The following is a 21,876-nucleotide window of genomic DNA, read 5'->3' as shown; positions in this document are numbered from 1 at the left end:
TGGATTCTGCCTCTGGCATAAAGAGGTAGAGACAGTCATCCAGTAGAAAAGATTAACAATAAAAAAACAAAAACGGTAAAACAAAACAGTGCACCCCCCCACACACACACAAAAGAAGCTCCACCACATTCCATTTCCGAGGGCTAGTTCTGGAAAGCCTGGGTGGCATTCAGTCTGCTTCCGTGTTGAGATACCCGTTGCCCACAGTCATCTTGCTGTACTTCTTCTGTGGCTCTTCCTTAGAGACGTCCTTCACCTAGGCTCTCTTCAGCCCTCCAACCCAAGGAAGCTCAGTCAGCCCTCCTTGTACAGCAAGAGCAGACTTAACCCTATTAGCAAACTGGGCTGCATCTTCTCCTTTCTCTCTGGTCATGGGGGACGCGTACCGCACAGCACAGACAATGGCCCAGCTAGTCATCACTCAAAGCGCGTAGCTCACCGTGTTGTACTTACTGCTGTTCCAAAATGCGTCACCAAACTAAGGATCATACTTAATTGCAACTGGATGTATGGTTCCTCCAGTTTTAAAGCTTCCCTTTTTAAATATCATGACTGAAGTATTGTTGATGCAAGTTCCTTCAGGAAAGATGAGTATGGGTAATTTTTTCTTATCAGCAATATGTTCTTTTAGTCTGTTGGTAACCAGGTGTCAGGCCTTCATTTCTGAGCGTTCGGACCAGACGTGGACAAGCCTTGACCATAGCTCTGAATAATTCCCATCCACCATGCATGCACCTGGCCAACCGTAGCATAGCATCCATCCAACTGTCAAGATAAAACATCTACAGGGAGGTATGGTTGCAACACAAATGCCTCCCTTCTGGGGTCTGTACTGCGTGTTATGATAGCGAGTAGTACAGGGAGGGCATGAACACAGATCCGGCAGTGGACAAGTTCACTCAGCCGGTTTTTGAGGCTGCTTCCTGACAGCTGTCCAACCAGGGTACTTGCTGTAAACCTAGTGAAAGCCAAGGTAATTCTCAGAGGCAGTAGGACACAGTAGCGCACTGTGACGCCCAGCGCCACACCATGGTGAGCCACGGACGGATGTCTGGAAAGTTACATTGGTCCTTGTGAGGAGATTCCATGACACTAGCTCCTCTGCGGAGAACCGCTGGGTCACTTCATCTTCCATAGTGGCCTCCAGTACCTTCTTGGAGAAATAAAACACGTCAGACAGCTCCAAGTCCCTTCCTCGCAGACCGGACAGCCCATTTTCCACGGGTGACTCATCTCTGGAAGCTGAGTTTTTAAGAACTGACTCCTTTGAGGCTCCTTTTTCAATCTGTAATGTGGTCCACTCTCAAGTTTTCACCAGGGTCTTCACGTTGAGCTCGGAGATGCCCAGAGACACCCCAGAGGCCAAAGCTCCTAGCGTCAGAGTCAGCCCCACACCATCCATGGTTCGGCGCACCCAGAAGGGGTCCCCGGAGGAGGTCCGAGGGTGACGGCTGTCCCTGTGCCCGGCTCCCAGGAGTCAGTGCCGCCACCTCCCAGCACGTACCGCTGCAGTGAAAAACGAACTTCTGAAATTGGATGCTTTCGCTCATACTTTGTTGATTCAGTCACGTTGTTATGTGTCGTCTGGTCCTTTTTGTTGCCTAGTATCATTCCATTTTATGAAAACCACAGTATTCATTCACCTGCTGGTGTACATTGATGCTTACAGGGCTTGACCTATTACAAATAAAGTGGCTGTGAACATTTGTGTACATTTTTGTGAAGACATATATTTTCATTTCCCTTGGGTAAATACCTAGGAGTTGAATTGGTGGGCCATATGTAAGCACGTGTTTAACTTTTAAGTAGCTGTCCAGCAGTTTCCCAAAGTGGCTGTATTTATTATTTTTTTTTGCGGTACGCAGGCCTCTCACTGTTGTGGCCTCTCCCGTTGCGGAGCACAGGCTCCGGACGCGCAGGCTCAGCAGCCACGGCTCACGGGCCCAGCCGCTCCGCGGCACGTGGAAACTTCCCAGACCGGGGCACGAACCTGTGTCCCCTGCATCGGCAGGCGGACTCTTAACCGCTGTGCCACCAGGGAAGCCCAAGTGGCTGTATTTTTAATTTTGCCACCAGAAGTGTATGAGGATTCCAGTTGCTCCACATCCTTGTCAACACTTTTGGTGGTGTTTTTTTAATTTTAGCCATTCTAGTGTGAATCAGTATCTCCGTATGGTTTTAATTTCCGTTTTCTTGATGACTAATGTAGTTTAGTGTTTTTTATATGCTTATTGGTCATTCATACGTTGTCTTTTGTGTGTTAAATCTTTTTCTCATTTTCTTATTGGGCTTTTTATTTTCTTACTCTAAGAATTCTTTTATATTCTGACTACAAGTCCTTTGTCCATTATATGTATTACAAATATTTTCTTCTAGTCTGTGGTTTACCTTTTCATTTTCTTAATAATGTCTTTCCAGAAATTTTCATGAAGACCAATTTATAATTTTTCTCTTTTATGGTTAGTGCTTTTATGTCCTAAGAAGTCTTTGCCTATGTCATGGTTGTAAAAGAGTTTTTTCTCTGTTTTTTCTTCGAGAATTTTATAGTTTCAGCTTTTACGTTTAGTTCTGTGACTCATTTTGGATTGTTATTATTTTGTATAACGGGAGGGAAGCGTCACGTTTTATTTATTGATTTAACCAGAACATTTAGTTATTCCATAACCATTTGTTGAAGACCGTCCTTTCCCCACTGACTGACTTTGACACATGTGTCTGTTAGGCCAGTACCACTCAGTCTTGATCACAGTAGTTTTACAATAAGTCTTAAATCTGGCAGTGTCAGTCATTGAACTTTGTTGTTCTTTGTCAAAATTGTTTTAGTTATCCTAGGTTCTTTGTATTTCCACATAAATTTTAGAGTCACTTGTCAATTTCTACAAAAAAGCTTAGATTTAGCTTAGATATCGATTGGAATTGTGTTGAATCTGTACATCATTTTAGGAAGAATTGATATTTTAGCACTATTGACTCCTCCTGTGTGAACATGCTATCTTTTCCCAATTTACTTAGGTCTTCTTTACTTTATTTCAGCAGTGTTTGTAGTTTTTAGTGTATGAGTTCTACACATATTTTGTGAAATTTCACTTTATTTCATATTTTTTATTTTGATTATAAACGGAATTTTAAAAAATTAATTTCCAATTGTTCGTTGCTAATACGGAGGCATACAGTTGAATTTTGAACACTGGTTTTTGTATGTTGCAACGTTGCGTTTGTCCCTGGTAGGCTCTTTGTGGAGTAGCCAGAATTCCCTACATGCACGGTCCTGTTGTTCATGAATAAACAGACGTGCGTCTTCCTTTCCAGCATGTTTGCCTTCTTTTTCCTTCTCTCATTGAGCTGCCTGAGGTTTCCAGACAATGTTAGATAAAAGTGGTGAGACCAGACATCCTTGCCTTATTCTTGGTCTTAAGGAGAGTGTATTTGGTTCTCCTTGTTAAGCATGATGTTATCTGTAGGAATTTTGAATATCTGTCGGATGTTCTTTATCCAGTTTAGGAGGTTCTCTTCTCTTCCTGGCTTGCTAAGAATTCTGTGTACGTGTGTGTTTTAAATCATGAATAGGTGCTGTATTTTGTCAAATGCTTTTTTTGCCTCTGTTGATATGATCATACGGCTTCCTCATTTATTCTGTTAACATGTGAATTACATTGATTGATTCTCAAATATTATACCAGTCTTGAATTCCTGGAGTTAAATTCATTTGGTCATGATGTATTATCTCTTTTATATATTGGTGGATTTCATTTGTTAATATTTTCTCAAGGGTGTTTGCAGCCATTTGTATGAAAGATATTTTTCTTCTAATTTCTTTGTCTGGTTTCAGAATCAGAGTAATACTGACCTTACACGTTGAGTTGCAAAATGTTCTTTCCTCTTCTGTTTTCTGAAGGACTTTGTCTAAGATTGGCATTGTTTCTTCCTTAAATGTTTGATGGAATTCACCAGTGAACCATCAGGGCTTGATGTTTTCTTTGCGGGAAAGTTTTAAAATTACAACTTCATTAAAAAAATAGGTTTAGGTGGGTGGTGAATGCTATAAATGCTGTAAATTATATTTACAGCTATAAATTTTTTTGTTTCTTATGTCAGTTTTGGTTATTTTGTGTCTTTTCAAGGACTTTGTTTTTTTTTTTTGCTTTTTTACTGTTTCATTAATTTCTGCTCTTAGTTTTATTATTTCCTTTCTCCTCCTTATTTTGATTTAATTTGCTCCTCTTTTTTTAGCTTTTTAAGGATGGAATCATAGGTAATTGATTTAAAAGTATTCTTTTCTGTTAAAAACACTGAAAGCCATAAGTTGCCCTCTAAGCTCTGCTTTAGCTGCAACCTGCAAATTTTGACATGGAGTCAAAAACCAGTGAATGTTGTTCATTACCATTCAGTTCAAAATATTTTCTGAATTCCCTGGTGATTTCTTCTTTGCCTCATAGAAATTCAGATGATTTAATTTCCAAGTACCTAGATGTTTTCCAGATACCTTTTTTTTATTATTGATTTCTAATTTACATCTGTTGTGGTTAGAGAACATATTTTGTATGATTTCAGTCCTTTTAAATATGTTGAGACTGTTTTATGCCTCAGCATTTGAATCTGTCTTGGTGAGTGTTTATGTGTACTTGAAAAGAACTGTTCTTTGGTATCGTGTTCTGTAAACGTCAGGTCATTTTGCTTGATGCTTTTCAAGTCTTCCATACCCCTTCTGATTTTATGTTCAGTTATTCTACTGATTCTTGAAAAAGAAGTATTAAAAACTTCAACTAATTTTGGATTTCTCTGTTTCTCTTTTTAATTCTGTTTTTCTTCATATATTAATATTTTGGCTTCTTTCAAGATTTCCCCTTTTTTCAGAAGTTTGACTATGAGATGGCTGTGTGCATTTTTCTTTATATATATTCTGCAAAGGGCTCACTTAAATTTTTGGTTCTATGGGTTGAAATCTTTCATTAATAATGGACAAATCTTGGGGTTTGTTTTGGTTGTATGACCAGTTTATTTATCTATTTATCTGTTTATCATAAACTATATAAAACATAGAACTTGCCATTTTACAGAGTTCAGTTCAGTGGCATTCAGTACAATGTTGTGCGGTCATCGCCATTACTTAGCTCCAGAACTTTCCACCGCACACCTGACAGCCTAAGCCCATCAACAGTTACTCCCGAACCTCCCCACTCCATTGCCACAGCCCACAGCGACCGTTAGTCTCCTTTCTGTCTCCGTGGATTTGTTCATTCCGGACGTTTTATATAGATGGACCCATACAAGATGTGGCCTCCTTTTGGTTGGCTCCTTTGCTTTGCATGGTACTTTCAAGGTTCTGCTACGCACGTAGCCATACTTCATTCCTTTTTATTGCCAGCTAGGGGTAGAACACATTCTGTTTATCCATTCATAAACTGATGGACCTTTAGGCTGTCTCTCCTTTTGGTTACCATGAACAGTGCTGCTCTGAGTATTCATCTGTGCGTTTTTGTTGGGATACCTGTTCCCAGCTCTCTAGGGTGTGTCATGAGAGGGCTGGTTCTCCCAGTCAGCGCTACACTGTGTGTGTCTTGCATGCTCATTCGTCGGCAGGCTCTTCTCTGCTGATCACCTAATGTGTGTTAATACAGAGCTACACCATCGGAACACGTAGAGTCCAGCAGGAGGGACAGACAGGGAAGAGGCAACTGCTTCATGGGACCTGCTGCTGCTCTAGGTGCTGGGGAACCTCCCAGAGACGCACCTAAGCCCAATCTAGTCAGAGGTGGGGAGCAGTGATCAGGGAAACCTTTCTGGGTGATGCCATGTGTAGTCCAAGACCTAGAGAAATGAGTAGAAATTAGCTTAGATTTTTTTCTCATGAGTTAAAAATAGTGAACTGAAGATTACATACAAAAGCACAAGAACTAAGATGTGCATTTTATTCACTGCCCGACAAGTCCTTGTGAAATCTTTAAGGCTTGGCATTTTTCTGTATGTGTGTACAGGTGCACACGTGCGTGTGCTCGTCTGTTTCGGGCTGAGCACGCTTGGTAGGAAGTGGATAACCCTGTGTGTACAGGTATCTCTGAGCCCACCGCCTCCTGTCGCCTCTTGGAGAGGCTGACATGCCACTGAGAGCTGGAGCGGTCTGTTACATTTCTAGACTTTTTCCTGTGCTGTCCATCGAAGACGTGTTCTGGGGCAGCTACCACCGATAGTTATTATTTCCTTAAACACCTTCACAGACATTTACCTTTCGTATAAGCTGGTTAGGTCAAGAATTCAGTTAATACTGACCAAAAATAAACTGCTTCTTACTTTAACTGTGCCATTACAACCTTCTTTTTAAGAGTGCAAACTTTAGTTAGAGCTTTAAATGTTCATAAGAAAGGTCAGTTAAACTGGGAAAGTTCAGCCACCTATGATGTTGACTAATTTAGTACGTCAGCGTAATCTATTTAGCAGGCCCCTAAAAGTGTCAGTGAGATAGTTTCTGTCGGATGTTCAACGTGTAGCTCAAGCTGATGTGTTTACATTTATAGAAGTGTTAACAGTCATAATCTCGAGTAATCAGTGTCTCAAGAGCTTTATTGGGACTCAGCAATAAAAAGGAACAACCGATCGATAAACATAGCAGCTTGTATGAATCTCCACAGAATACGCTGAGTGAAAAATGCCCATCCCCAAAGCTTCATAGTGTATGATAGCATCCACGTAACATTCTTGAAAGGACAAAATTGTAAAAACAGAGAACAGATTAGTGTTGCCAGGGTCTAAGGAGAGGGAGGGGCAGGAGGGAGGTAGATGTGGCTGTAAGAGGCCGACAGGAGGGACCCTTGGGATGGACAGTTTCTGCAGTTTAGTTGTGTCAATGCCGTCTCCTGGGTGTGACATTACGCTGTGCTTTTGCAAGATGTTACCGTGGGGGGAAACCAAGTAAAGGGTACGTGGCGTCTCTGTGTTGCTTCTGACAATTGCATGTGAACCTGTAATTATTTCAAAATAAAAAGCTTGATTTAAAAAAAATTTATGAAGGATGGATGTTTAAGATTGAAAGGAAATGCTACAGTTTGGAGCAGAAATGGTTTGTGCCCTTTGGCAAACGCGTCTCTGCTGGTGAGGCAGAGTGGTGGTGCTGGAGCCCTTTGTCGCTAGAGCAGGACAGGCTCGCGTGGCAGCAAATAGCTGTCTGCCTTTGGACTGGTCCTGAAGCTCTCTGCGGTCCAGTTTCTTGTCTATGTAAGGAACGACACTGTTGTCTACCTGCCACAGTTGTGAGGATGAATTAGAGTAGGCCGGGGAAGCGTCTAATGTAGTACTTGACCTGTGATAGGAGGTCAGTAAATTTTAGCAATTGTGCTCAGTTTCTGTTGCCCTGTTTCTCTTGCTAGGTCTTTTGTAAACTGAATATTAGTATGTTAATTAATTCAAAATAATATATTTACATATGTATTGTTATAAAAATGGTTACTTAATGTGTGGTAAAGCAAAATAGTAACTAAAAGAAATAAAATTTATCTTCACTTTAGATCCTAAAATTTCTTAGGAGTGGCACTGTTTCTGGACGGGGTGCTGCAGAGAAGCCTGCCTCACCTGGATGGCACTGATGCCAGGACAGTTTTCCGACCTCTTTGCTCTGGGTACTGACCAATCGTTTACGGGGCTTATATGTACCTCAGTTGAAGGTCTTTTATTCCTTAAGCCTTTTTCTTGATTTTATATATATTTTCTTTTTGGCTTATTGAAAACTCCTCAGTTTCTGTATCTAATTGTAGCAACAGGACTGGCAAGTATCGCTTAATTAGAACTTCATTAAGGCCGTACATTCTCCTGTACCCATCTGATGACTTGTTTAATGGACAGATACACATGTGGAATGCATTCCTTGTGTGGTACGGTTTGGGGAGAAAGCCACCAACAATTAGCTAGGAATTAAAAAGGTAAACAGAAACAGCTTATTCTGTGCATGTATCAGCAGCTCCTGTTTTAGCTAGACAGCATTTAAAGCTTGCTCTGTAAACGTAATTTTGTGGGATAAGAATATCAATACAAGATTCAGAGTAAAATCTTTTTCTTTTTTTGGCGTTACGCGGACCTCTCACTGTTGGGGCCCCTCCCGTTGCGGAGCACAGGCTCCGGATGCGCAGGCTCAGCGGCCATGGCTCACGGGCCCAGCCGCTCCGCGGCATGTGGGATCTTCCCGGACCGGGGCACGAACCCGCCTCCCCTGCATGGGCAGGCGGACTCTCAACCACTGCGCCACCAGGGAAGCCCAAGTAAAATCTTTTGACATGAGCGCTATGACATGAATAGGTGATGTGTTATACTCTTGATTAAATCTTATCATGTCCCATTACTGGTGATTCTAAGTTTGACCACTTTTCCCTTTGTAACCGGGGGCATTATGTGGAGTGATACTTTGACATTTGTTGCATATTGTGTTTCCCAGTGATACACCACCTAGCGGTTTTAGCATCTCTGGGTGATCTGTGCCTGAATGAATTACTGCAGTGGTGGTTGCAATATGGTGATTTAAAAATTCTCTCATTCCTTTTGTATTTCTTACCTGGCATTGTTCTGTGAAGAAGAGCTTTCTCATCCTCCTTTCCCCTTTAGTGATCATCACTGTGGACTCATGGATTCATTTTGGTTTTGATTACTTGTGTTATGATTCATTCTTGTTAATCTTTTTTGTATTCATGTGGGCCCATATTTGGCCAATGGGACGCCCCGCTAGGCTGACTCCTGTATCCTTTTAACAGCTCCGCAGCAGTCTTTGAATACTTTTTTCTTTCTGACCCAACTAGCTATTCCAGGCTCACTTTGTGCTTTTCCTGTCTCTGACTTGGAATCAGCCATTCTCCAAAGAGCCTTGGGTTTATTTTAATGTGGAGATGGGCACAGGTATATTTATCGTGTTACTGCTTCTAGGCTAGGAGAGACGTACACGTAGGATCATGAGCTCTTAGGGCAGCCTCCAATCCAAAACTGCCACCACAGCCTTCTCTCCTTTTCATTCTTCAGCGGGGCATCTGCCTAGGGCCCTTTCCCAAGGGCAGCCCCGCGAGTGCAGTCTTGGCTGGGGACAGCTGCACTGCTTCCCGGGTCCACCTCTGCTGGCTGAGATCCACGTCCATCTGTGTCATCATGTCATCGTCCACCAGCCAGCCTCTAATTAGAAAGCACGCAGCACGTCCACACTCGCTTCTGTGCAGTTTCCCCTGCGTGCTGGGGCAGCTTCCAGCCCGGTGGAAGCCGGGCTCTCCAGGTTACCTCCTGGTCACAGAGGTGCCTACCCCAGCCCTGTTCTTGACGTAAACCGTGTTGTTGTCAGGGCACGAAATGCCCGTACTGTTGTTGTCAGCCCACTTTGCAGTTGAGGGTAGTGAAGCATAAGGAAATTGCGGGCTTTGCCCAGGGTTACGTAGGAGGCGTAGAGTCAAGGCTGCACGCAGGCACTCTGCTTGCTCATCACCTGCGCTCCTGGACCATAGGTTCACGCAGAGAAGCAGTGAAAGAGGAGACCCTGGAGGGTGGGGGGCCCCGGGACGCCCCTGACGGCGCTGGGTTGTGGAGTGACGTCACTGTCAGTCTGTCGTGCTGAGGGCCTTTGGGGGCAGGATTCCTGTCAGGATGCTATTCTGGGGCCCCTCTGACGTTTGGGGCCAGGAAATTTGTGATTTTTGATGATGAGCCAGATTCAGAACCACTGCTGTAACCCATTTCCTGTGTTTACCGTATTTATTTGCTACTAATGTGCAGTCCCTGTCTGCGTCCGCCCGGTGCAGCCTCAGGTAAACATCCTTAACTTGCCAGTTGAGGTTAAATATAGTCCAGAGGAAGTGATGGAGCTGCTCAGGAGACATCATTTCTTTCATTGGCCTGGGACTTGCATCTTGATAGACATTTGGGCTGCACTGTTTCTTGCATGTGTTCCTTTTGTAATAAAGCTTGATATCAGTTTGGTTCAACATTATCTCGGAAACAGTTCTCCATTGGGTGTGTGATATCAGATTCACCAAGTGCAAATGACAGAATGTAAGCCAGATGCTCGTGCCGCCCTTATGGACACAGATTAAAGAGAACTCTCGACTGCTTTATTGTGCGTCCTACGGTATGTTTTCAATTTAGGCAGAGTTAAATGGCAGCTAAATAAGTATCACTGTGCTAACAGTTCCATGCTGGTAATCGTACTTTTTACCTTTCTCTCTTTACCCCATTCACATGTCTAACCAGATGCGTCCAAATAAAATCGATGTATCACTTTTGTGTGGTCACAAGCAAATGTCATTCATGTTAAGAGTTTGAACCTCACGGACATCACCTCCCTTGCCAAGGCGCCCAGTTCCACCGTTCCATCTGGTGTAGCAGAACAACGCTGGCCCACTTTGGTCCTGAGTGTGTTTACTACAGGTTGAATACAGCATCATTATGACTGGAACAGCCATGCCTGGATCCTCCTGTAGGTTACAGCTAAACTCTTTGCTGTCTCAGTGATAGTCTGCCTCAGTGATAGTCTGCCTCTGTTTTTTTTTTTTTTTTTTGGCCGCCTCTCACGGCACGTGGGATCTCAGTTCTCCGACCAGGGATCGAAGCCATGCTCCCTGCAGTGGAAGCGTGGAGTCTTAACCACTGGACCGCAAGGGAAGTCCTGCCTTTGTCTTTAAGGCCAGTGCTTTTTGCTCCTTGGCCCAGCCTACTTTTTTTTTTTTCTTTTTTTTCTTACATTTGTAGCAAGTATTACTATCAAATCAAATTACTCCACTCATTGGGCCAAAGACCCTTGTGATGTTAGCAAAAAACTTGCCCCTCCTGTAGCACACTACCTACACTTGTGAGTCCAGCCTACTTTTGATAGCCTGAATTTTTGATACGCTAAGATTTTCTTATCATATAACGGGACCAACATTATGATTGGAAATAAATTGTTTTTCTGGAAAATTTCTATTCTCATACCAACTATAGAAATCTATCGCTAAGATCCTAGCTACTAAAATAATGAACGGTATCTAAGAAAGATCGTAAATAATAATCTTCTAAAGTAAACTATACCTTTTATCCAGATTAGTTGCAGCCTTAAGAAAGTGAACATAAAAAAAAAAAAAGAAAGTGAACATAAATATCTGTGGGAGGAAAATAGAATTCACTCAGCATATTTATTTATTTTTCTTTTTGTCATCAATTCATGTATAGATGTTTCCTGCTTAACGTTATGCAGGAAACAAACTTATGGTAGTAAGCAAATGTTAATTTATTTTTTAATAATATCTAAAATACTTCACTGTCCAGAAAAATGTGTCCCTTCACCTTGAAGTCCTTCTGAAGATACTTTGCAAACACACGGATATAGCTAACTGCCTAACTTAGACCTGAACGGTCATTTTTGAGGTGTTTGCACTGGAAAAGGGTCAGCAGAGCATCATAAATCAATCTCATCTTTCGGGGGGGTAACGACTTGAGGTGTAATCGGCACACCATACAGTTCATGCATTCTAAGCGTACAGTGCAATGGTTTTGGTATATTCAGAGTTGTGTAAGCATTGCCACAATCCATTTTAGAAAACAACATTGTTTACCGGGTTCACACATGTTGTGGCCTATGTCAGGCTTTGTTCCGTTTTATTGCCGAATTATATTCCATTCAGAATATCATGGCGGTATCGTTTTTGCTTATCCAGTCATCAGTTGATGGACGTTTGGCTTGTTTCCACCTTTCTGGCTCTTACAAATAATGCTACTCTGAATATTTGTGTACAGATTTTGTGTGGACACGTTTTCGTTTCTCTTGGGTATAATGAACCTAAAAGCAGAGCTGCTGGGGCAGACTCTGAGAAACTGCCAGACTCTTGCACAGTGGCTGCACTATTTATTTTAACATTCCCGCCAGCGGGGCACAAGGGCTCCCATTTCTCCACATCCTTGCCAGTGGTTGTTATTATCTGACTTTTTTAATTATAGCCTTCCTGGTGGGAAGTGGTATCTCAGTAGGGCTTTAAGTGCTATTTTCCTTGTATCTCCATGTAAATGAAGGATAAATGAAAATTTTGGTGAACTTGTTTATATAAATAAATGATGTGTAAAATATTATTTTCTGAATCGGAATTAACTTTGACAAACTATAGCGTGATATGTATATGCTGTTGTGTGCCATTTTAGCAGAATAATTCCAATTCTTCCTGTTCGTGTCCATCTGTTAAGTCTGTTCCCTCCCGTGTCCCTCTAAGAGGGCTTGGACACGGTTGGTGCACTGGCCACTGCGCCACAGGCCTGAGTTCAGTTTCGGAAATATTTTCTTCGTCCTGCGTCTGATAAAAGAATAAAAAAGCCATGAAATAGTAGAACTTGGATGTTATTAATCTGTGAGGCTCATTAACAGCCTTCTTACCTACAACACTTCGATGCTCTTCTTTATTTAATAGCCTTAACCTTCATTTCTGATACCTAAATGTAAATCATTTTTGTCTAGACTCCACTGGTCGGAGATAACAAAAATGTAACCTGTAACCCAGATCTAGAAGCTAGTAGAGGCCTCAGTGAGTTCCCGGGCCTCCTTGTCCTTGCCTTTTTCACTAAAATGCAGGGAACCTTCCTGCTTTCCTTCCTCACTAGCCTTTCTGCTGCTGCTCCTGGGTGGCGGGCTCTGCACTGCCACCGCGGCGCCCAGCCCTGGGGTCTGCAGGCTGCTGCTGGGCCATGCGAGCTCCGCACCTCCTGGCTCTGTAACCTCGGACAGGTGGCTCCGTTCTCTCATCTGTAAAACAGGTTTAATAAGAGTGCATCTCACAGCGCTGTGTTATCAAGTGAGTTGACACAAATGCGGGAAACATTGCCTGGAGCATAACACTCAGTGCTAGCTGCCGTTATTGTTATTCTGACCTCAATGCTTTGGGTAAACAATTAAATGCATGTATTTTATTTAGAGACATAAATCGTCCCAAATGGATTGATTGTAGCCTACAGCTTATCTTTCACCGTCGATGCTTTCTAGATTCATTATGTATATAGTTTCTGTTATATATAATTCCTAAATTTACTTCTACCTCATAAAGTTAAGGGGTAAAAAAAAATCATAATAAAATTTGAAGGTTCTTAGTTTAAAAGTGGGTGAACGTCTTATGGAAATATCTGTAAACACTGTAGTGGAATTTTTTTAAGTCTGTTTTTAAATTTAGGAAGTGAAGTAATCAGTGAGATGAGCTTTGTTCTGAAAATGTATTACTAATTATACTTAGCGTTTACTATCCTAAGTTTTGAAGTAAACTATAGATTTTTAATGTATTTTTTGCATATTATAACAAGGTCATTTCTAAGTAAGTTTTATTTTTATTCATTCCTTTTCCTTCCTGTTTTTTTATATATATATTATATGTATATTCAAGGTGTATACGTACATACGCTTACGTCTGCCCATTTATATGTATATATTTATTTTGAGCATTGCTATAGTATGGCATTGTTTCTTCTACTCAACATTGTACTGTGCACATTTTCCCCTATTGTTAAATAGCTTAGGATGGCATAAATTGCTCATTGTGGTGGTAACATTGCTTCCTTTCTTGTTACATACAATTCTGTAACGGCCAGTTTCATTCCTACAGCTCCGTTTTCTCCCTTAAATTGTATCTGTAGAATAAATTGCCAAGAGAAAGAGTCTTAGTGAAGAGGAGGTGAATGGTTTTACAGCTCCTGAGATGTTTTCCCACATTTTTGTTCAAAAGAGTTATGCTTTGTAATGCTGTAAATACTGATTACTGAGACTTTGCCCTCAAAACCTTGTGCTGGGAACAAAGATGAGAAAGACGGGACCCCGCTCCCTAGGGCTCGAGTGAATAGAGAGAGGACGCAGAAATCACCTGAGTGGAAGGGCGCGCTGCGGTTGATCCCGTGTCCACTCTGAGTCTGAAAAGGAATTGGGGTCTCTCTCTGGACAGTAGCCGCCTGAAAAAGAGGGAGAATGTGAAAATATGACTTGAGGTTCAAATAATGATGCTGATTTTTCTTTCTTGCATATGATGTCTGTTTACCATTTCCAGAACATATTTCTTGCCTAACTATTGGTACGTGACTTAGCTTCCGCCAACCGCACGACGCAATAGGAGGAGCACATGGGTTTGGACGAACGATTTAATTTCTGGAGCTTCAGCTTCCTCACATTAAAAACATAAACGATGCTTCCTTCAGAGCTTTAAGGGTTATAACAAATGTATATTATCTCCAGCCTCACTTCCGCAGAGATTGGAACTGGAAGAGCTCGTGTGTTAATAAAGCCCTCAGCACAGCACCGGGAGTCACCGTTGGTTTTCTGATGGCCGTAATCAGGCATTCCGCTTCAGACAGAGCACCTGCCTTCCTGTAAACACCGCTAAGCTTTCAGTACGCTGGTCACCACCTCCAAGTCAGAACCCACTTCCTCAGCCTCCAGAGTCGAGCTAGCTCTTCGCCCTTTATGAGCAGTAGGCCAGCTCCTTTCCTTCCTTTAGCCCGTGCTCGCTGTCAGTTACCGTGTGAGGTGTAGGAGTGCGAAGATGCTCAGACAGTGCCCTTGCCCTTGGGGTCTCACTGTCTCACCAGGGAGATGGTGCCTGTCCTGCAGCAGGACAGTCTGTGGTCCTCAGCCAGCTTCTTGTTAGCCTCATCCGGGGAGCTTCTTACAGATACTGTTTTCCGTGCCCTGCTTCAGATAATGAAGTCAGAATTCAGTGAACATGTCACTAAACCTTTTGTGCTCATCGTTTCACAATATCTGTATGTCCAGCCTTCAACTCACACAGCGTGGCATTTCAGTTACATCGCAATAAAGCTCAAAGAAGAAAAGAATTTCGTGCAAGTATAAATAGTACACTCACTCTGTAGGAAGAATGATCCATCTTGATTGGAAAGGGGGTCGGAAGGAGGGTGACAGTCAGACCAACAACAGGACTTAGTCTGCAGTGTGAGGTGGCGACAGCAGGTGAGGGCATGGGAGCTTGAAGCCTGGTGACAGGTTTGGGGAGCAGCAAACGCTCTTCTGAGGCTGTTCTAAATGGAATGTAGATTGGGGGAAGGAAATGCGGGCTGTAAAACTGGATGGATGGGGAGGGGCCTTAGACTTTATTATATAGAAGATGAGATAGACTTTAGGGGAGCATGATATGATGACGTCTCTGATGTGGAAAAATAACTAGTCCCTAGTTGATAACATCTTCAAAAATAAATTCCACGTGGATTTAAAGTATCAATAACAGAAAAAGTAGAGGCTACTATTTCTATATTCTTGGGGGTGTGCGGGGGGAGCCTCTTGTAAACTTGGGAGAAATTCCAAAGTCGTGAAGGAGAACGTTAAGATTGACAGGTTTTACCGAGTAACTACTTAGAACTTCTCTGCAGCATAATACATTCCGAATAAAGTTGAAAGTCCAAAGACAGGCTAGGAAAAAGTATTTGCTACCTGAATGGTCCAGAGCTAATGTACCTAATAAATAATGAGCCCTTACAAATCAAGAAATAAAGAAAGGTGAGTATACCTAAGAGAAAAGTAGGCCAAAGACATGAGCAAGCAGTTTTCCAAGGAAAAAATACAAATAATTGCCCAACATACAAAAGATGCCCGTCCTCAATCAGAGAAGTGCAAAACCTGAACAAGAGTGGGGTTTTTAACCTTCAGACCGATACAGATGATAAAAAGGGAGTGACGTCTAATGTTGGCAAACAGCGTGGGGAAACAAGCACCCTTGCTAACGTTCCTGGGGGATGTGAACGTTGCTGCAGCCTTTCTAGAGAGCAGATAAGTGATTATTCATCAAAACTTAGCATGCGGTTGCTCTCGGGCCCAGTAGCCCCACGGCGGAGAATCGTCCCTGGAGACACACAAGGTTGTAGCGTTGTTTGTGACGCCAAAGAATAGGAAGCAGTGTAAATTCTTACCAAATTACATTTTTGGTAAGAATACGTACCAAACCGTAGACGCTCTTGGGAAACAGGAGGGGGAGAGGGTACTTTCGACTTTAGATACTTTGTAATGTTGGGAAATGTTAAGAAACACCCCCCTCCCCCCATATAACGTTTCTGTTTGAAACCACCCCTCCCAAAAAGCAGCCACAAAGGAAAGACTAGACGTCCTGTGCCGGATGCAGAGCGTGAGGAAGAAGTTGGAGCCACAGGAAACTCAGGATTTTTGCTTTGTTCAGGGGAATGGGAGCGGAGCCACCAGACCAGGAGGGTAGCCTTGAGAGACAGCTTACAAGTAGCATGTGTACATTTCTACCACGTGGAGGAGAGGAGTGAGGAGAGCACTTACTCAGAGACTGCTCTGAAGTTTGAAGTCGCGTTGCCGAGCCGATGACTGCGACATTTTCGAAGGCAGGACAAGAGGAAAAGGAGCGTGCTCTGAGCAGGAGATAACGAGTGTCTTGAGCATAGATCCTCAGGAAGTATCTGAGTGATAGATGACTTGGGTTCCGTCAGCTCACCTCTGGCCTGGACCATTTGTGCTTTCTCATCAAGGCTCGTCTTCCATAGCCTTGAGTTCTGCTCCTGTTCGTAAGGAAATATTATTAATGTGTAAACATATAGAAGCAGCAGTTTCTGACGGTTGTTCTCGGTTTCTGTTTCCAGAGCGCTCACCTGGCCATGATGGACACCCTCATGATGGCTTACACCGTGGAGATGGTCAGTGTGGAGAAGGTGGCCGCGTGTGCTCAGCAGTACTCGGCTTTCTTCCAAGCCACAGATCTGCCCTATGACATCGAGGATGCCGTCATGTACTGGATAAATAAGGTAGGGATATGCTCCCTCGGGTAAAAAAAAAAAGTCTCAGAACCAGAAAACATCACACATCCTCACTCTGCTGCACACTGAATGTTTGTGTCCCCCTGCCCCCCAGCTCATATGTTGAAGTCATAAGCCCCAATGTGGTGGTGTCAGGAGGTGGCTAGGTCGTGAGGGCCTGGCCCTCATGCGTGGGACCTGTGCCACTGTCTTTATCAAGAGACCCCAGAGAGCTCCCTCGCCGCTTCTGCCGTGTGACAAAGCGGACTCACCAGACACAGTCCGCTGGCGCCTTGATCTCAGACTTCCCAGCCTCCAGAACTCTGAGAAATACATTTCTGTTGCTTACAGACCACCCAGTCTGTGGTATTTTTGTTGTAGCAGCCTGAACGGACTAAGACAGGTTCCATTACTCTTTTTGTTTGAAATCAAAGTGAAAACGAAAGTTGTGTGATCTTACTTGAAATTTCCCATTCCCTTTAGACTTAAAAATATATATATACTGTTAAAATGAAGGAAATAGATTTTATGTATTCCACAATATCTGTAGTTACATTTAATGATTAATCTAGTTCATATTAGATTATTAGAAAATTCAGAGCCCTCCAAGTAGGGAACTAACTATACGCTGCAAGCTCTCAGTGAGTATTTTTTACATCCAGGAATGAAGTAAGTTTCTCATTTCCAACGAGATGATTTTTGGGTTTGCTTGGCTGACTTGCATACGACTATATAGGTTGTAGATTCCTCCTCTTGGAAATTTTTATAGAGCTGTGATTACTTATTTGTGCTCTGAAGATGCTTCAATTGTCGATTTGTCGCTCCCTTTACCAATTTGAATAGTTAATTCCTCTTGATTCTCTTTCGTTTACAACTGTAACCCCAGAGAAATCAGACCTTATCTGTGAGCAAGACAGACCCGAACGGATTGAAAAGCAGTTGCATCTTCAGGTGTCCTCCGCTGAGTGCTTGCGTGGAGCTTGTAACGAGAAGCTAAGTGTGAAGACTCCTGCACCTGCCATCGTGGTCTGTAGTATCGGCGTCAGTGCCAAAGGCCCATGTGGCACTCTGCCCTCCACTCGTTAGCTGTAGGGATCACGGTCCTATCCTGGACCCACTCATCGTCAGAAACCACGTGGCCTTCACGACCCACCGCAGACCTTCCGTTCTTGATTAACTCTTTTCCCTCACTCTCACACCCCCACTATTAAAAACGTTCACCTTTGGCTTCCCTGGTGGCGCAGTGGTTGAGAGTCCGCCTGCCGATGCAGGGGACACGGGTTCGTGCCCCGGTCCGGGAAGATCCCACATGCCGCGGAGCGGCTGGGCCCGTGAGCCACGGCCGCTGAGCCTGCGCGTCCGGAGCCTGTGCTCCGCAGCGGGAGAGCCCACAACAGTGAGAGGCCCGCGTACCGCAAAAAAACAAAGAAACAAAAAAAGAATCTCCTGGGAGCTTGTAGGTCTGGGCTGGGGTGGAGTCTGCGTTTCTGAGAAGCTCCTGGTAATGTCCCAGCACTGGTCTGTGGGCCACACTCACGCTCCTCCGCCACCCGACTCCCTCCCTGTCAGGTCGTCCTCTAAGAGTAAGGCTGGTCTGCTGTCTCCCATCTTGATAAACAAAGCTTCCCCATCCACCTCAGACCCTGTTTCTCTGTTCACGGAACCTCTCCGTCCCCTCCCCCACTCCCACCCTGAAGTCGCTGCTGAGGCCGCTGCAGGCTCCCATTTGGACAAATCCAGTGGCTGCTTTTCTGTCCGCGTCTCGAATTCACACGTGAGCCTTGTGAAGCCCCGGGACCGCCGGGCGTTCCCCAAGCCCGAGCGCCACGCCACCTCCCTGCCGGGGTCCCAGCAGTTGTCCCCTCCCCGGGCTCCGGGGCCCCTTCCTGCTAGCACAGTGCAGGCCAGCCAAGGATCTGTGGCAGTTTCCGTGTGGGTTGGGGTCCCCTCCATGAACGAGTCCTTCCGGCCAGGCTGCTCCTCCTTGGTACCCAGCCACGCCGGTGACTGACCCCTTTGCTCCTCAAGCCACCGGGGCTGCAGCTCCCTGCTTGAGTCCAGCCACTCAGCCTCGCGTGGGTTGAGGGCAGAGCCACGCAGGCCGACCGCACTCGGCGTGCTCCTCCTCCAGCGGCTCCCCCTCCCGGTCCTGCCGTCGTGTCCAGAGCTCTCCTCGGTGTCCCTGGGAAGCTCCGGGTGACACCTGCTGCCTCAGCAGGACCAGAGCCAGGACCCCCAGGGTGTTGCTTTCAGGCCACTCGGATCATGCTGAGTTCACATCTTACACTGAAGATGTCAAGTGGACCAGTGCCGACAAAGTACCCCCCAGCCCGACCCAGGTCAGGACCTTCATCCCAGCTGCGGGGCTCACCTCTGGCCTTTGGACGCGATGCTTCCCGTTCCTGGGTGGCCCATCGCCCAGCCTTTTGTGCGGCTCGGTGCCTCTGCGCTATCATTTCTCAGCTTGGATGGCGCTCTCCTTCGCAGCCTGTCCAAAGTAGGCACCTGGCAAGTCTTATTTTCTACTGTGATGCTCTGTTTCCTTTATAGCACTTTTCCGAGTTTAATCCTTTGAACAAACTAGAATAATCGATGTGAGGACAGGTACTGTGCCCATCTTTCTTTTTTTAGTGGTAAGTGCCTGGACTAGTGCCGTGTTTGGCAAAGCGATGGTGTTTAATACATCGAAGAGGGAGTTTAAGCCACAGAATCAGGCTTGGCACTGTAGAACTCTGGGAGTCTACGGAAGATAAGGAGATCACCTGATTCGGAACGTCCAACACCTTTAGGCAGCCGTGTCCTCTTCAGTTTTCAGGTCATGATTGGAACCAGTTGATTGAACCTGCACCTCAGAGTAGCTCAGAGTAGCTTTTTCTCGCTGGTTCCACCAGCCCCGGCGTCGGCGTCTGTTCTCCGGGTGTGACGTCACCTTCCGCTCTCCTTCTGGCTCTTATTTTGCCTCATCCTGACCTAGTTGCCTTTTCTTCTGGATAATACAAGTATAAAGAAAAAAAAAAAAGCTGCCATAGAAAAATGGGAATTACATGGCTAGAATAGTTATCAGCATTGTTGACTGTAAATGAGCTTAAACTTAAAAAAAGCAAGATCACAGAGGACAAGATTGCAATGGCTAAGTCAGGCAGGGTACACGAGAGTTGTGAATACAGGCGCCTTCTGTTACTCGGCCCTACCTCTCTCTAGTTCCATCTGTAGCCCCCCTTGGGTTCAGCCTTCCTGTTCTCTTTCACTCCCTTGAACGCACCGGGCTTTCCCACCACAGGGCCTTTGCTTGTCTCTCATCCTCCTCTGTGTCGTGGCTGCCGCTTCAGAGCCCGCCTCTGGGACAGTGTTCCTGCCAAGATAGGTCTCCCCACTCCTGTGATTTTCTACTCACCTCTTTATTGATTTGTACCACTCCTTACAGATTGCTTTTGTGGGGGGGAGTTTTTCACCCTTGTTTCCTTTTCTGTTCCGTCTCCCTTGTTCCGTGAGGACGGGGACTAAACTGTATTGATGCACCATTGTGTCCCTATAGCCTCTTAACACAACGTCCGGAGTTCAGTAAGTCGCTGTTGACTGTGTGGATGAGTAAGTGAAGGAATAGTGGTTCAGAACGTTCACGTGTGACCAGTTTGCTTTGTGGAGAGAATCAGATAAGGACTATTTAAAAAATCATGAAGATATTTCCAAACTGACAGATCAGTTACAACTACCTGATATTGAATTTGAAAGTGTTTCTTTTTTAACTTAAAAAAAAAGAAAAGAAAAGAAAAGAAAATGCTAAGAAAAAGGACCAAACCAAAACCCAGAAAAAGTTATAAACTTTCCCAAGTTTGGGCCCTGTCAACCCCTGCCCCCCATAATTGGTAAATCCATCAAAATGCTTCAAGATGCATGGATGTTATGACGCCTTGTAACACATGTTGCCGGGACAGAACATTTTAGTTATTTTGGCAGCGTGTCACATTCAGCGGTAGCCCTTCCTGTTACAGACTCCTGGACGTGTGTGATAAAATGCAGTTGGAAAGGTTTATGCTACAGAGCTGAGCATCAGAGACAGAAAAGGAAACTGTCGGGTGCCAGAAACAAAGTGGGGCTGCAGGCTTTGGTGGCCTCTCAGGGGCCGTGGAGCCTCTGCCGGGGCTCGAGAGTCGCTGGGTGCCAGAGGAGGCCGTGGGTTTTGCCGGTTACGGGAAGTTGGAACCGTGACCTCTGTGGAGACCCACCAAGAGCTCACGCCCTCGGTGGAAACGAGCACACCAGCCGCGATGTCTTTGCTCTTAAGTGCCACCTGGAGGTGGGCCTTGTCGGTGTTAGTGTCATCAGTAATGCAGGGGTTCCAGCTCTGCCACGGGGCTACTTCCACGCATGGTTTTACGATGGCTGCGGTGATTCCAGAGGTCGTACACGTGCAGTCATAACGGTGTCCGGCAAAGATGAGAGTAGGGTCTTCTGGGCGCTGCTATCAGCAAAGGAACCTTCCCCCAGAAGGTCTCCCCCAGGAGGGTGGTTCTCAGGCCCACACCTAAACCACCCCCTGGCGAGAAGATGCGGCCTGTCGGGTCGTCTTGGGCTGACTTTGCATCTCCCTCCAGGTCTGGGGAGGAGGCCTCCTGGACTGAGCGTGGGGTGGGGGGCGACAGATGACCAGAAAGCCCAGTGCCAGGCCAGTGGTATCTTCCTGGCACCTGGCAGACCAACAGAGGTAAAGTTGCTCTGAAGGTCACTTCTACACCCAAACCGTGGGAGTCCCCAGCAGTGGGGGAGGGACACTCTTCTCGCAGATGCAAAAGTACCAACAACAAGCGTTTAGGAAATGATGAAGATGCCGTCACGTACACGGGAGAGTCAGCAAACCTGACAAACAAGGCCCACACGCCAGAGCTGCAGAGAGCAGAGCAGTCTGAAAAGACAAAAATAAATGCTTGAGTGGCTGAAAATAAAACACGGAATAAAGGCCATAGGAAAGAATAAGGCAGCGTGGAGGGTATATTGGAAAAAGAATAAAATATAACTTTAGAAATTGAAAATTTTAGTCGTTGAAATAAAAAGATTAAACAGAAGATTAGACATAGTTGAAGAGGGGAGTTAATTAACGAGAAGAAATTACCCAGAATCAGCCCAGAGAGATGAGATGGGATATATGACATTGAGGTTAAC

The 21,876-nt window shown here is 44.7% G+C and overlaps 1 protein-coding gene and 1 pseudogene across 2 annotated transcripts in view; one reads left to right on the top strand and one right to left on the bottom strand.

Annotated features, from left to right (window-relative positions):
* The window catches only part of CAMSAP2 (calmodulin regulated spectrin associated protein family member 2), a 97,416-nt gene that overhangs the window by 38,435 nt on the left and 37,105 nt on the right, over positions 1-21,876 (top strand). The window contains exon 3 of the mRNA XM_082659973.1: positions 16,564-16,725. Coding sequence (XP_082516099.1) covers positions 16,564-16,725 — 162 coding nt within the window. The remainder of the gene's footprint in view (positions 1-16,563; positions 16,726-21,876) is intronic.
* LOC309821157 (glycerol-3-phosphate acyltransferase 3-like) lies at positions 58-1,402 on the bottom strand (annotated as a pseudogene). The gene has a single exon. The product of its transcript is annotated as a glycerol-3-phosphate acyltransferase 3-like (transcript).

The sequence above is a fragment of the Grampus griseus genome (genome assembly GCF_964374135.1).
Source record: "Grampus griseus genome assembly, chromosome: 1".
Classification (NCBI taxonomy): domain Eukaryota; kingdom Metazoa; phylum Chordata; class Mammalia; order Artiodactyla; family Delphinidae; genus Grampus; species Grampus griseus.
Note: the sequence above shows the minus strand (reverse complement) of the source record. Positions and strands in the feature narration are given on the sequence as shown.